Raw genomic sequence first — 16,121 nt, 5'->3', positions numbered from 1 at the left:
TTCCACTCCTACCGCCGTTACCGATATTCAAAATAACTGAAGCTTCTTTCGGCTAAAAGAAATATTTATTTGACACAAAGCACTGATTCAAAGATCTGATACATGGGTGCACTGTGAATACGAAGTCCACTACGTTGTTGACGCACTGTAACTAAGTTCGAACTTGAAGCGAAACGAACACAGCCCTCGAAATTCGACACAGCCCAAGCGTGTTCTTCACTCTCCAACCGCTCCAACTCACGAAGCATTCCAGTTCCGGAGTTGATAGACTGTTCGTGGGATAATAGTCGTGTCCAGGAACAGCACAACACACGTTCAATCACATCGACGCATGAATAAACCAGCGAACACTTCTAGAAACTGTTCTGCCGATTGACATCACTGAAACACGGAACACAAGAGGACGCCGTGCCCGCCGATTTTATGATGAGCATCTTCTTTCGTTGCTTGCAGAGCGGAAGGCACTTGTGTGGCACGTAATCGTACTCCTGTCTTTGTTGTCAGCCCTCAAAATCCAACGGCGCCCGAACGCGTTCTTCACACTCCAACCGCTCCAACCCACGAAGCATTCCAATTCCATAGTTGATAGACTGTACGTGGGATAATAGTCGTGTCCAGGAACAGCACAACAAGCGTAGAATCACAAACTGTTCTGCCGACTGACATCACCGAAACACGGAACACAAGACGACGGACGCCGTGCCAGCCGATGCGAGCTATTTAGAAACTATGCTGGAACTGTTGAAACGACAGCCGGACGCTGCACACGCACATGCGCGCGTAGAAAATGCGATTTCAAAAAATTGTCGACCAATCGGAGCGCGCACACAGTCTAGGCCAATGAGCTTGCAACATTGTAGATTGGCGTAGTGGTACATACTCTACAGCCGCACCCTCAGTTACCTGAGGAGGACTGGTTGCGATCCCAATGAAGACTGCTGAGGGATGTTTGGCATTGGAAGTTCCGTGGGACTGCCTGGATCTTTGAGCAAGTGGTGCATGGCACCTGTTCTTCGTTTTTATGGCGATGCAGTGTTGTTTTTGTAATGCTACACAACGTGGATCAATAAGATCTGAAGAAATGAGAAAAGCAAAAACAAGAGAGAAGTAATAGCAGTGGTGGACATTGTACCGGAGAATTGGCACAAAATGGGCTTGCCAATATGGCGAGACCATATTGGTCCAATATCAAGCCTTGTTTTGCACTCCCATACTGGCTCCATATTGGCAGACCATATTGGACCTGAACTGGTAATCTTGGTGCCCATATGGGTCCAATAATGGACCCAAAGAGTGAATTTAGTGCAGGGATCACAGGAAGTGTTCTCTGCATAATGTAAAAAAAAGTAAAGAAAAAGAAACCCTGGCCTGGGCATAACTAGAGAGACGACCACGTGACTCAAACTTGCATAAGTTTAATCTTCACAAGCAAGCACATGCAATTAAACATGACTGGGAAGAAAAATGGGACTAGGGTAAGGTAAGGCAAGATGAGTCAGAATTTAGCAACTGAATATGGATTTTGTATGTTTCGTGTGTTTTCTTTAAAAACACCCATAGGCACATTCTCACAGGTATAGAGCTTCTGATTTGTAAATTAGAACGGACGTAATAGGTTCTAAAATAAACACAGAATAAGAAATTTAAAAATGCAGAGCGTGGGGCAAGGTAAGACACGCCGTGGTAATGAACTATACAAATTAGATCTAATTCAAGTACCTACACTGCCCCCTTGAACCCACCCCGTACATGACGAGCTATAAAACCAGATAGAGCCTGGTGCCATTTCCCTCCACCGTCCTCTGCAACCGAGGCACCGCCAGTCGGATGTGTCGCTGGTGGCTCGCTCTTGAGTGCACTTCTGCTTTGCTGCAAACATTCTACTACACGGGAAAGTTTTAGACAGTAGTAGTAATGTATCAGCTCAACTAGCCGGCAAGACACATCTTTGTCTGGACGCCATTAATGAGCAATTAGAGCTAATTGGGACCCCCCACATTAATCAGGACCCACCAGGGAGTCATTACACTAATTGGGGATCATCTAAGACACGTCCAGACAAAGATGTGACTTGCCGGCTAGTTGAGCTGATAAAAAATAAAAAAATAGGTAGAAAATAAAATGAAAAGATAGAAATAGAGTGGAGAGAAACAATTTATTCGAAAATCAACGATGCCGCGGCGAAGAAACGGCTCCGGGGTGACCAGTGCTTGTTGACGTCGGGTAGTTGCAGAGATCGACGACAGGTGGCCACTTAGTTGCAAGGCATCACACCAGATGGCGCCACCATCATAGCTCTAGAGGAGAGAGACAGAGAACAAGATACTAGCGGCAGGTAAAAATGACAACACTGCTAAACAAGTCTAGGCATGCGAGAGAAAAGGTCTAACCGCTACTGCTAAACAGAAAACAGTACACATCGGGGGAAAAAGGCTTACGGGGGGGACGATCGCTTAGGCCTAACCACAACACTACGCAGCTAACACAAGGCGGGAACCACACATCGCTAAACATGCGAGAAAAGGCTTAACACGAGCGCGGTCACCGCTAAACACGGCAAACATACGAGGAAAGAGGCTTACGGGGGGGGCGATCGCTTAGGCCTAACCCAAACACTACGCAGCTAACACAAGGCGGGAACCACACATCGCTAAACATGCGTCAACAGGCTTGGACACCGCAAAACAAGTCTAAACATGCGAGAAAAGGCTTAGCACGAGCGCGGTCACCGCTAAACACGGCAAACATACGAGAAAAGGAGCGCGTCAAATCACTCACCTTTTCCCCCGCGGCAACTTCCAGGCAGAAACTGAGCGAGCGCGGAGAACATACGTCTGCTCTCTACGAGAGGCAGCCAGCAACTGAGCGAGCGCGCGGAGCGCACGTCCGTCTTCCGCGACGGTCCGAGAGAAACTGAGAGAGGCGACGCGCGCGCGCCCTCTGCTCCACCCGTCCGCGCATGCGCGCGCGCGCGCTCCTAGCGCCCCCTGCGCCGGCCGCGGGTGTTTTCGGTTTCGGCTCTCTGCTGCGCGCGCGCTCCTAGCGGCGACGGGTGGCTTTTCAGTTTCGCTTTCATTCTCCGTTCTTTGCGCGCGCGCGCGTTTATCTCTATAAAGGCAGGGCGCACCGCGCTCGCGCCATCACTACGTGAAGATGTTCAGCTACCACTCTTTACAAAATTGTTCCCGTACCCACGCTTCTTGGGAAGAAGTGGAGAAGGAATGTTTCAACGGCGAAAGTCCCCGCAACGAGCTCGTCATCACTGCTTTTCGCTACGTGATAGACATGGTAGGCTTTGGCAATATAGGAGAGATCTCGCCGGGGCCGCTGCAGGAGATGGTGCGTCGAATTTACGCCCGTTACAAGAACGTCTGCATAACGGTTCCTGACGGACCCCTGGGACTGATGAGCGAATTTGTGAGCTTGGCCAACGCAGAATTCAACTACATCGCTGCAGACATCGTGGACCTTCTCGCTCGTGCCATCGCTCATATTAAGCACGCCCTGCGGAAGCAGCGACATTTGCAAGCAGTCTACATCGCCAACTTTGTCACTGATTTATTGAAATACCGCTTGGTTATTGACATGCAACGCATTAAACAGTCCGAATAACTTTGACGAGACTCTGTGTGTTCTTTCACTGAAACATCTTTATTGAATACATACAAAGGACTTGGTCAATAGATGCCTGCACCCTCCCTGACTTGCCTCAAGAGAAAGGATATGGGGTATCTTCATCGCAGCGTCGTCATTGCGCGGGTTACTGCGCCAGCACGATGACGGAATGGTCATTCTTTTCGTACACCCATTCCGCTACCACACTGCCACGATGACCCGTGCTTCTCCTGTCTGAGGGAGAGAGAGAGAGAGAGAGAGAAGCATGTCTCGACTAGAACTTTTATTCTCGATTACATGCGCGTGCAGCTCTTTGTTCCGCGGTTACTCGATGCCTGACGACGTCGACGCTCTCGGGCTCTCTTCCGGGTTTTCCGTTGCTGCACAAAGAGAGAGAGCACTATCGTAATCCTATACGCGTCAAAACACTAGGAAAGCTTACCGTATTCGCAGCTTCCATAAGGGAAGGAGTGTACGGCATCCACGAGATAGCGCTTGTCGTCGTAGGGGACCAAGCTCTTCTTGAGTCTCGAAATGGTGTACATCGTTTGCTTTATACTCTGGATGGTGCACTGCTTCTGAGAGACCGCCTTTTCATTGAACAGAGAATCTCGGTACACTTCGTGCAATAAATGTTTCCTCACCACGTCTTTCTTAACTCCTTTCGCTCTCGCGATCTGTTTGTGTGTCCCAGCCAAGAGGATGCTGTACATTTTCGCTCGGATGGCTACGACTTCCTGAATAACTCCACCTCCCGTCTCGTCTTTGAAGTACCCCATCTGATTCGCGTGCTCGTCGTTGAAAAGTGGGTGGTCCGGCGGATAGGAAGACAGATCTAACTCACTCTCAATCTTCATCAGCTGCTCTTCCAGGCTTTCACACGTGAGAGAAAAAATTATGCTGTCCGTGTCGCTATAGATCAATTGCACTGGACATGTCAAGCGAGAAAAGAGCGATTCGTAGATGAAGCTGTACATTCGGACTTTGGATATTTCAAGAATGGCAAAGCCCACGTAAAGGGGGTGCGTGCATTTGATGCGGCGTTGCTTCATCTCGTATAAGATGCACTTATCACTCAGAATGTGAAAATGCTGACTGTCGACGGAGCTAGCTTTTCGGAGCGCGCTTTCTTTGTCGTAGGCTATAGCGTACCTTTTCATGCGTCTCACATTTTGTATCGACTTACCGAACGTGCTGTTCGACATGGTTTTGTACAGAAGTCGCTCGAATTTCGTGGTCGCGGCATTCCTCAACGCGACGTTTCTCTGCACGAAGGTTCGCAAAAAGTTGTCTTGGTGGAACGAGAGGATGTTGTGAACACGTTTTATTTTCATGCCCAACCTCACGTACAGAGCGAGCAATGCATAATGAACGACATAGCGTTCTTTGTCGTGGCACGTCAGCAAGAGTTTCTTGGTAGGAGGGGCGTTCAGCGACAACGCATCTTTCAGGTGGCGTTGGTAGGGGGACAGTTCGTTCTCGTCCACGCACCTGTGTTCTGGTGCCAGTGGAAAATCCCTGGTGAGCGCGTGCAGTTCTTCTGGATATGACAAGTCTACCACGTACACGTAACCCACTTCCGAATCGTGAGGAATGTTGAGAAAATCGATCTCGCTCCACCTCGAAGGATCCACCCACTCAAAACCTCCTGTTGGGAGATGGAAAGTCATCGCGTACGGGTACAAACTGTTCACGTCGAGGTACTGGATAAAAGTCTTTTCTTGGTGGGGATCGTAATCGTCACACCCCTCGTGATTAGCCCTACAGTATCTGTGGAAGCTGTTACAAATGCCTCCCCTGATCCCCTTCTCGATCGTTTCGTACATCTCGCGATCGCTCATGAGCTCGAGTTTGACATTGGTGAGCTCGTATAGCATTGTGCTAGTGAGAAGTTGTGATGGGAAAATAATGAACGTAGATGGCTATTTGGGACCCAACGCGGCAGAGAAATGCTTGCTCTCGCTCAAGCGATTTAGTGATCAAATCGATAGGCTGAACCGTCTTCCCTCACCGTTGGTCATGAGTATGGAAGACCACTTTCGGCACGCGAGCGCTACGCACTGCGAATTTTGTGGAATCGAATTTAACCGACATACGCGGAAGGTGTCGCATCACGACCACACCCGTTTCGTAGATCCCGGTTCCTCGAATTTTGTCGCGACGCTGTGTGATACGTGTAACCTTACGTGTCGTAATACCAAAGAACTCGTCGTGTGCGTGCACAACCTGCAGTACGATTTGAGCTCCCTTCTCCGCCACATGCACGTTCTAAATCTGGGCGAACCGTGGATCTTAGCTTCGAGCTCGGAAAAGATAAGAGGGTTCAATATTGGAGATCTCTATTTCCGCGATACCACGCAGTTTTTCAACCTCTCCTTGTCGAACCTGGTGGAAACCCTGCTCGCCAGCGGTGGTGAAAGCGCGTTTCATTGTACCCGTCAAATGTTTGGTGACCGTTTCCGACGCCTCCTCAGGAAGGGAATTTACCCGTACACCTTCGTCGACAGTTTCGAAGCGTACAATTTGCCCGCACTACCGCCAAAGGAAGCTTTCAAAAGCGACCTGAACGACCAAGAGATCACGGACGAGGACTATCAGTACGCCCTCGAGATTTTCGAATTGTTCGAATGTAAGAACCTAGGAGATTACACGCGTCTCTACGTCACGCTGGACGCTTGTCAGCTCTGCGACGTCGTACTGTATTTCAGGAAGATCGCGCTAGAGACGGATGGGATGGATATCTTACGTGCCATGTCCCTCGCCAGTTACGCGTGGAGTAGCGCTCTGAAGCTCACCAATGTCAAACTCGAGCTCATGAGCGATCGCGAGATGTACGAAACGATCGAGAAGGGGATCAGGGGAGGCATTTGTAACAGCTTCCACAGATACTGTAGGGCTAATCACGAGGGGTGTGACGATTACGATCCCCACCAAGAAAAGACTTTTATCCAGTACCTCGACGTGAACAGTTTGTACCCGTACGCGATGACTTTCCATCTCCCAACAGGAGGTTTTGAGTGGGTGGATCCTTCGAGGTGGAGCGAGATCGATTTTCTCAACATTCCTCACGATTCGGAAGTGGGTTACGTGTACGTGGTAGACTTGTCATATCCAGAAGAACTGCACGCGCTCACCAGGGATTTTCCACTGGCACCAGAACACAGGTGCGTGGACGAGAACGAACTGTCCCCCTACCAACGCCACCTGAAAGATGCGTTGTCGCTGAACGCCCCTCCTACCAAGAAACTCTTGCTGACGTGCCACGACAAAGAACGCTATGTCGTTCATTATGCATTGCTCGCTCTGTACGTGAGGTTGGGCATGAAAATAAAACGTGTTGTGAACACGTTTTATTTTCATGCCCAACCTCACGTACAGAGCGAGCAATGCATAATGAACGACATAGCGTTCTTTGTCGTGGCACGTCAGCAAGAGTTTCTTGGTAGGAGGGGCGTTCAGCGACAACGCATCTTTCAGGTGGCGTTGGTAGGGGGACAGTTCGTTCTCGTCCACGCACCTGTGTTCTGGTGCCAGTGGAAAATCCCTGGTGAGCGCGTGCAGTTCTTCTTGATATGACAAGTCTACCACGTACACGTAACCCACTTCCGAATCGTGAGGAATGTTGAGAAAATCGATCTCGCTCCACCTCGAAGGATCCACCCACTCAAAACCTCCTGTTGGGAGATGGAAAGTCATCGCGTACGGGTACAAACTGTTCACGTCGAGGTACTGGATAAAAGTCTTTTCTTGGTGGGGATCGTAATCGTCACACCCCTCGTGATTAGCCCTACAGTATCTGTGGAAGCTGTTACAAATGCCTCCCCTGATCCCCTTCTCGATCGTTTCGTACATCTCGCGATCGCTCATGAGCTCGTGTTTGACATTGGTGAGCTTCAGAGCGCTACTCCACGCGTAACTGGCGAGGGACATGGCACGTAAGATATCCATCCCATCCGTCTCTAGCGCGATCTTCCTGAAATACAGTACGACGTCGCAGAGCTGACAAGCGTCCAGCGTGACGTAGAGACGCGTGTAATCTCCTAGGTTCTTACATTCGAACAATTCGAAAATCTCGAGGGCGTACTGATAGTCCTCGTCCGTGATCTCTTGGTCGTTCAGGTCGCTTTTGAAAGCTTCCTTTGGCGGTAGTGCGGGCAAATTGTACGCTTCGAAACTGTCGACGAAGGTGTACGGGTAAATTCCCTTCCTGAGGAGGCGTCGGAAACGGTCACCAAACATTTGACGGGTACAATGAAACGCGCTTTCACCACCGCTGGCGAGCAGGGTTTCCACCAGGTTCGACAAGGAGAGGTTGAAAAACTGCGTGGTATCGCGGAAATAGAGATCTCCAATATTGAACCCTCTTATCTTTTCCGAGCTCGAAGCTAAGATCCACGGTTCGCCCAGATTTAGAACGTGCATGTGGCGGAGAAGGGAGCTCAAATCGTACTGCAGGTTGTGCACGCACACGACGAGTTCTTTGGTATTACGACACGTAAGGTTACACGTATCACACAGCGTCGCGACAAAATTCGAGGAACCGGGATCTACGAAACGGGTGTGGTCGTGATGCGACACCTTCCGCGTATGTCGGTTAAATTCGATTCCACAAAATTCGCAGTGCGTAGCGCTCGCGTGCCGAAAGTGGTCTTCCATACTCATGACCAACGGTGAGGGAAGACGGTTCAGCCTATCGATTTGATCACTAAATCGCTTGAGCGAGAGCAAGCATTTCTCTGCCGCGTTGGGTCCCAAATAGCCATCTACGTTCATTATTTTCCCATCACAACTTCTCACTAGCACAATGCTATACGAGCTCATCCTGTGCACACTCGAGGCGTCCTTCACGAGCGCGTCCTTTTCCAGTATGCTTTCCGTGTCCAACACCGCAAAATAGGGGTAGGGATGCATGTACTGTATCTTGGTGAAGGAGACGCTCTCCCCCGCTTTTGGCATTTCGAGAATTACTTCGTTTACGTCTCGACACAAACGTTCGTGCTGCTCCAACGCCCCTCTCGTCCTATAACCGCTCGTGCATTTCTCACAATAAAAATAGTCTCCTCGTCCCATGAAAGTGCTAAATTTTCTGATTCCATAGAAATGATCCCTAACCTCGAGCAGGTGGACTTTATCCTGATAGAGCGTGCAGGGAATCCGCCCGGTAGATATCGAACTCGTCTGCTCGTCGAACACGTAGATGTAGACGGATATTTTGTTTTTTCTCTCCCACAGGGCAATGTCTTCGTAAGTGACTGGGAAGCAGGGTGGCCAGTACGTTACGCGCGTCTCCGGATTCGAAGGATTCATGTATTTGTGGTATCTGACATAATCGTTTGGTTTGTTTCTCAACGGATGCAAGAGTGCCAGCACGCTATACTTGAAACACTCGTTTTCGTGATTCGGTGGAAGTTTGACGTTTGTGAGAGTCTTTGTTTTTTTCTTCAACATTTCGGGAAGCTCGATCGTGCATCCAATCCGCTTCGGTTTTAAGCGCGTTAGTTTTAAGTCGACACATTGGACGTCGTTCGAGGTGAAACCAGACCCTTCTCTCGCATAGTTTTCAACGCGTTGCGAGGACTCTGCGATGGCAGCATTTATCGCGCCTTCGATTTCTTGGCGGTTATGAACGACTCTCATGTGAAGGTTCACGTGAAGGAGATGCGAAGTCAACCCGTCGGCTCCGTCCTTAACCATGAGCGCCTTCGAGCACAGACAAAATTTAAAAGGCATGGGATAAGCTTCGAGGACGCGCGTGATTACTGGAGCTATGCTCGGTAGATAGAGTCGCAAATCGTCGACGTTGTCGTCGTGCGGGGAACAGAGAAGCGTGTACCTAGTAGCCGTTCCGTCAAATGCCTCGTCTGTGACAAAAAAAGGAAGGAATCGTCTCTCCGTGACGGAGGGATGATTCTCTACGACGTGTTCTCTCAATTCAACGATTCTACGACCCTGGACAGGCTCAGCTTCGTTTCGAAATTCTGGGCTTGCATCTGGTGATTCATCTCGAACCCTACCAGACAGAGGAATGAAATCTGCATACGACTGATCCCCTTCCCACATGAGCAATTCGTCGTCGTCGTCGTCGTCGTCCGTTTCAGGTATTACGAAAGGCGGACTACTGACTCTGTCGTCGTCGTCATCTGAAAGGACGACTGGGCTATTACCGAGATTCTCTATTCTAGCTTCGTGCTCTCTTTCTACGGCCACGAGCATGGCATCGATGGGGTCGTACTGACATACGAGACAGCGCGGCACTGCGGTCAAACAAAATCAGTACGAGATTCCCCCTCACGAAACAATGCTCACTTTTCCCTTCAGTTGAGGAACGCTTGAGATTGATGATGATGAGAGAGGATGGAAATTTTGTCCCCGGATTGTGTCATGTACGAAATGCGCAAAAGAAAAGTGCGATGCGATTTCCCGCTCCAGATTGGGTTTACGATTTTGGAACTGAGTAAATTAACCATGTACTCATTCTACTACGAAACCTTGCTGAGTAAGCTCACTTGTCCAGTGATTGCCTGTTACTTTGACACGGATTCTCTGATCCTCGGCCTATTCTGCAAGGACTACGAAGATCAGTTACGAGCGATCGCCGACGACCACTTAGATTTGTCTTCCTTCGACCGGGATCATCCACTGTACAGTGAAAAGAATCATGGGAGACTTGGGGCTTTCAAAAGCGAAACTGGTAGTGTACCTATCGAAGAAGTAATATGCTTGAAAGCTAAAATGTATTCCATCAAATTAGCTGGAGGAAAGCAAATTGCAAGAGCTAAAGGGGTCAAAAAGAATATTGTACGCAAGCACCTCCTCCATGAGACATACTACAATACCTTGTTCAATCACACGAGCGTATCGAACGAACAAGTATCAATCGTTGGAAAGAAACAGTGCATGTACACCATCAGAAACGTCAAAAGAAGTCTGATGGCATACGACGACAAGAGATACCTCAGCAATGACATCGAATCCTACCCTTACGGAAGCTGTGAATATGGTAAGTTTAAATGGATGATGTAAATAGTGAAGCTCATAATGTTCTTTTTTCGCTCCAGGAGATGTGCAGGAAGAGAACTGATACTTCCGTGACATGCTGTTCTCGCGTGCGGTCTGGGACTGAGCCGTGGATGGAGAAGGACGAACGCTTGGGTGATCCACACGGTACTTATGTGAAAAACGCCATGGATGCGGGGTGGAAATGTCCAGTGTGCTGGAAGTGCCCCAGAGAGAACTACAATCTCTCGGAGAATGCCATGATGTGTCTAATAAATGTTGAAAACTATTTCCCGTGTATTTCTATGTCCTTACTGTTCCGAAGCGTTGTCCTGGATTAACTAGAAAGCGTCCCAAGCCAATATGCAATTTGGGGGGGGGGGCTTGTGAGCTGGCCCAGAAATGAATGGAATTGACCCACGAGGGACTGTCTATGTTGCGGTTGAAATTATGAAGCAATATGCAGTTGAAAGCGTGTGACCGAGTAACTAGAGAGTGGAAATGACAAATGAGTCTATCGAGCATGTATGAGAGGCAGCCAATAGGTCAACCACTAGGTTTTAGAAATGAATGGAAGTGACCACCCCCCGGACCTATGGACAGGTGAGCGATTTGGAAGCCTATGACTTAGAATTGAATAGAATAGATCATTTTGGTGTCTACGAACGAGTGAGCAGATGTTGTGGCAATGAACGGTAGCCAATCACATAGAAATTAGATGGATCACCATGAAGGGGTGGAGCCTGGATCGGTCAATCAGCGTGAAGGAATGGAGCTGTGACCAACCAACCAGAGGACTTAGAAGTGGCTTGACCTAGATTTGAATTGGGTGGTGGATTAGAAATTCCTAGAACTGGATTAGAAAAAAGAGCGATTTGGAAGCCTATGAACTGACTTAGAATTGAATAGAATAGATAATTTTGGTGTTTATGAGCGAGTGAGCAAATGTGGCAATGAAGGGCAGCCAATGACATAGGAATTAAATGGATCACCATGAAGGGGTCGAGCCTGGATTAGACCTGGCTTGACCTGGATTAGAAATGGCTGGTGGATTAGAAATTCCTACAACTGGATTAGAAAAAAGTGGTTGTTGTGGGGCTCGAATCTATACTACTGACAGTATGCAAAACAGGAATCTCTTAGTAACCATCATAAGGCCACCTAATAGTTTCTAAATTACATTACATTAACATTGCGCTACGTCTAAATTACGTTAAGTTGTCATGTCTTGCCCCGTGGATACTACCGGATGCTTTTAATATTTCAGTTGAACACCGGATAACCAAGAGTACCCATATTTTGCATATATCTAGTTGAATGAATAAAGTAATAGGATTTGGCCTTCCATTGACAGCATAAACCTGCGATGCGCTGCTGCGCAGATGACGAGAAAAGGGACTACAGAAAATCGCGCCTTTTTTCTGGGTCTTTATTTTTCTCTTCAACGCAAATACCCATCCGGACAATTCTCGCGTGCATTAAAGCGGACATGCAGAGCCACCTATGAGGAAGGTTTCAAGCGCATGGGGCAACGCGTCTCTGAGAAAGGCGGCGTCGAGCAAAACACGTTGCACGTTGCCCGGTGTATTATCTTGCCCCACGTTACCCTAAATAAGAAGAAAAACACCGGCCAACCTGAGACAGAAGGCAACCAGGTCAAGTGAAAGTAATGCAGTTAGATCACAAAAGATATCTTAGGCTGGGTGAATAGGGACACCGAGACGAGAGTGTTGTTTCCCCATTCCGATCATTGATTTCTGTCATGACTGCATCTGCCACACAAGGCAAGGAGGAAATACTAATTCTTGACGTGCCCGTGAGACATCCGTCATGAGTGGGACATGCGTTGTAAATAATATAAGAACCAGCTGCGCATCCCACTCCAGATCGCTCGTCCTAGAGATGTCCAATTCGTTTTGTGCGCGCTATGGGGTCGACATGGACGCCATGTGAACGTAACGTTTTCATGCGGGAAGAAAAGTTCCCACGGTTTCGCCCCTTGGACCTTGGAGCAGAGAGATGTAGTTTTTCAGGTATTCTAAGCGTGTCATTCGTGTGTAGCACTCGCTTCTTGTCTATGCTCTTTGTATTGCCTTCGGTTTTACCACTTTTGCTTTGCGATGTACCACCAAGAGACGATATATACTCGCCGCGTACCAATATACTTCACGTCTGACGTACCAAGACTAAGAAGGAATGTGCATGTGCTTGAGAGGAGAGGGACCGGAAAGGAACTATATTGGCGGGGAGGTACTGGACGAGTGACCCCACGCGGTGTTATTTTCAGACACGAAATATCCTCGCGTTGGCCCCTGAGTCACGGAAGTTTCTTCTTGACCAGCTCCCACCTGACGCAGAGTACTTCCTTCCATATACTACTAAGTCAATTTTGTAGAATCCTCAAAGAAAATTAGAACAGTCCAGGAAGAACAGTCTCTTCTTAAATTCCTGACGAATGTTCGTTGGGGCACTCTGCTTATACCTCATACTTCGTTTTCAGTCGTCCCTCCACCACAGTGCACGCAAGGTTTACCCGACGCCAAATCCATTTGCGAGTACAGATATAAAAAGGAACATGGACCCATAGCTCCAAAGCGTCGTGCAGACCTGCAACCGAGAGATTCCGGCCGAGACAAGGTGCACAAAAAACGTTGCTGGTAAGCGCTTTCCCGTTCAAGTTGCGCAGCCGCATTATGACATTGAATATATGGATGAAAGCTGCTCTCATTCCGTTCCACTCACTGCTAGAGTAAGTCTTCTTAAAGTATTTCTTGTGCGTTGCGCTATAGCTGATGTTTGAATGGACGAGAACCTGAGAAGCACGAGCTACAATGAGGGAGGGGGGCATGTCTGTGACTGAGTTTCCGGCCTCAGCGTTTCCGGAGGCACTGTAACAAGACGTAGGACACCGGAGAAACGGAGAAGACATAAACACACAGCAATAAAAGTTTTCTCAAACAGAGCGAAGTCCTCCTCAGCAGACGGCAGAGCTTAAATAGTTAGGTCTGTGGCACACGCTGAGATTACTTATGTGCTTCATCAGCGGTTTGAGCGGATCACGAGGAGATCAGACTTTAATACGTATAGCAATTGCCATGTGCTCCTTCAAGCTAATGTCAATGTTCAAGTCAATGTTAATTAGTCCCCTAATTTGGGAAAAAATATGGTTTTCTAGTAGCACCCCTGCCGAGTAATCCAGTGAAAAAACTAAATGCTTCCTACGCCAACTCCCCCTGTTAAGAAAATGTGTTGGAGCCAAATAGAAACACCCTGTATATTCATAAACTTCTGAAGCGGGGGAATAATCCAGGTGTTCTGCGCATTTACCACGTATGGTTGTTTAAATAGTTTTCTTGAAGATTGTTCGACAAGCGCCCTTTGTTTGCACAAAATACGGGTTTCCCAGAAAAGGGATTTTGCGGTTGTTTCAGTCAGAAATGCTGAAGGTGTGGATTCGAGTCCTACAGCTGGCTAACCTTTTCAGTGACTTTCATCTTTCACCTTTTATGCAGGACAAGCTCGCTGGGAATATGGCTTCTTTCAGTGTTAAGGCGGTGCATCAGAGCCGGCACTTCGTCGTCTACAATCGAGGGATGGCGCAGCGAGCGAAATGGTTCGCGCAGACACCGCTTCACAACATTTTGGCGCTTGCTTGGAAATGTGGTACCGCTGATGTAACGTCTTCTTATTCTGTTATTTTTGTTTTCTCTTTGCGCGCGACGGGTCAAGCGAAATCTTGTGCAAACATATGACCGCTCGTGCTCACCCATGCCAAGTCCAATACTGTAAACACGCATATCGCGCTCAGCCAGACGGAACAATTAGTGGCGCGGCTTTTGAATGCGCACAGGCTGTCCAGCTGTCTCCTGAACTTCTTCGTCGATCTGTTGCTGTTCCGTGCTGTGTTCTTGTCGGGCGAAGGGTTAGTCACCAGTCGTTTCGTGTGATTTCGGCAATGCTTTCGCATATAATAAATGAAATTCCTCGTAACACAAAAAACCTAGGTTGGACACGACGCGGTTGAAACACGTTGGTGTCGGCATGTTATAGCTTACCGACATTACGCGGAAATTGCGAAACGAAGCCGCAACCTGTTTTTGTTATTTTCTGTCACTCTGGGCTTACAAATCTCAGACCACGTTGTGGTGGTACAAAGCACTTCATTTACTTGCACAGTCAGCGGAAATGAAATAAAACTGCAAAGAGGCTGCATGACGTTTCCCATATCCTTGGACATCAGTGGAGAAGGAGGAAAAAGGCAAAAGAGAAGAAGAAAAGGGAAGAAAAGCAGGGTAGAGGAGAAAAATGTGTCTGCCTGGACCATACAGCTGCTTGGAACGTAAAGTGCGAATGGAGGTTTCCAGTTTGGTCGTCTGTATAATTCGGGTCCGTTGTGCTCATCCTGGTCGTCACTAACCACGGCCCCAGACTTCACCCAAGCACAGATCAGCATGCCGCGAACTGGGTCTCTGATGTCCCATTCGTCTGGAAGTGACCTTCAGCTCGTGGTTCTGTCAGTCTGGATCTCGGAGTGAGAGCATTTCGTAACAAATTGTCATTGTGAGTGTCATCTTGCCTATCCGCACAGGAACTTCCAGAAATCCTCTCTAGCTTTCTTTTTCGTCCTCGTCGTGGCTGCCGACATCACGACCTTGTCTCGATTAGCAAAAAGCACACGGCACACTGATTACAATTGTTCTGGCCTGGCGTACTTCCTTCTGTAATCGGGAACTCTAATTCGCATGCTTCGAGGATAGCGAGGGTCAACAAGCTCTAGCAGGAGGCAGTCGCTATAAATTCGCGCAAGGTACACCACCCTTTTCTCGTTCCGCAAGGCGTCGTCCAGTACCTACAACGAAGAGGCAGTACTGACGGTTGGTTATACGTGGAGTTGGCCGTGGATCTGGTACCGGTAGACATGCGTGCACTTCCACAGACCGCACTTACTTCCTCAGTTCCGGTACGTGACTCTGTCCTATACCCTTGCTACGGTCCGCCAGTTGGTCCTGATATTTCACGAATGTTCCGGTCACTATACACGGCATGTTCAGCGCAGCACAGAACTGAGCATGGGCTCAATATCGCGCTCCACTAGAGAGGACTCCCAAAACTACAGCGGTGTTCACGTCCATATGATCTTGTCCGATGCTTGGTGGACGCTCAGTGTCAGCCACACCCTTTAGTCATTACATTTTGCACTGCAGTGTTAGTTCACTGCGCAATCCTTTTCTGCGTTCAGAAACGACTTTCATGTCCGCAAGTGCACAACAATGGGTGATGGTTTCCGAGCGCCTTGAAGCTACTGAACAGGTGCATTAGTGACAGACAGACGTAACTAAAGCCCACAATATTGACATGTAACTAAAGCCCAAAATACTGACATGTAACTAAAGCACTTGTAGAGGGGCGCATCCTGCATACTCTACCAAAAAAAAAAAAAGACGCCGTAAGCCGCTTTCTCCTTTCTTGTTTCCACCGGAGGCTCAGCGACTGCTCTATGGTGTCTTCCT

General features: G+C 48.5%; 2 protein-coding genes and 1 long non-coding RNA gene across 3 annotated transcripts in view; 1 reads left to right on the top strand and 2 right to left on the bottom strand.

The window, feature by feature from the left end:
• Positions 1 to 16,121, top strand: part of LOC135374067 (uncharacterized) — a 249,900-nt gene that overhangs the window by 29,923 nt on the left and 203,856 nt on the right. Inside the window, exon 6 of the mRNA XM_064607070.1 lies at positions 13,112 to 13,268. Coding sequence (XP_064463140.1) covers positions 13,112 to 13,268 — 157 coding nt within the window. The remainder of the gene's footprint in view (positions 1 to 13,111; positions 13,269 to 16,121) is intronic.
• On the bottom strand, positions 2,137 to 2,905 carry LOC135374058 (uncharacterized). Its single transcript, XR_010416737.1, has 2 exons — positions 2,779 to 2,905; positions 2,137 to 2,297 (listed from the first exon to the last, which is right to left on the bottom strand). It is a non-coding gene; the product is annotated as an uncharacterized LOC135374058 (long non-coding RNA).
• On the bottom strand, positions 3,884 to 5,016 carry LOC135374050 (uncharacterized). Its single transcript, XM_064607058.1, has 2 exons — positions 4,058 to 5,016; positions 3,884 to 3,995 (listed from the first exon to the last, which is right to left on the bottom strand). The coding sequence occupies exons 1-2, from the start codon at positions 4,947 to 4,949 to the stop codon at positions 3,940 to 3,942; spliced, it is 948 nt and encodes a 315-aa protein (XP_064463128.1). The 5' UTR covers positions 4,950 to 5,016; the 3' UTR covers positions 3,884 to 3,939.

The sequence above is a fragment of the Ornithodoros turicata genome, chromosome 1 (genome assembly GCF_037126465.1).
Source record: "Ornithodoros turicata isolate Travis chromosome 1, ASM3712646v1, whole genome shotgun sequence".
Taxonomy (NCBI): Eukaryota; Metazoa; Arthropoda; class Arachnida; order Ixodida; family Argasidae; genus Ornithodoros; species Ornithodoros turicata.
This window is presented reverse-complemented; position numbering and strand designations above follow the sequence as displayed.

Excerpts from the sequence above, each read along its gene's own strand:
- LOC135374050 (XM_064607058.1), bottom strand. The coding sequence starts at position 4,949 with ATGAAAATAAAACGTGTTCACAACATCCTCTCGTTCCACCAAGACAAC. Across the intron at positions 3,996-4,057 it reads TTATGGAAGCTGCGAATACG|CAACGGAAAACCCGGAAGAG; the intron begins GTAAGCTTTCCT and ends CTCTTTGTGCAG.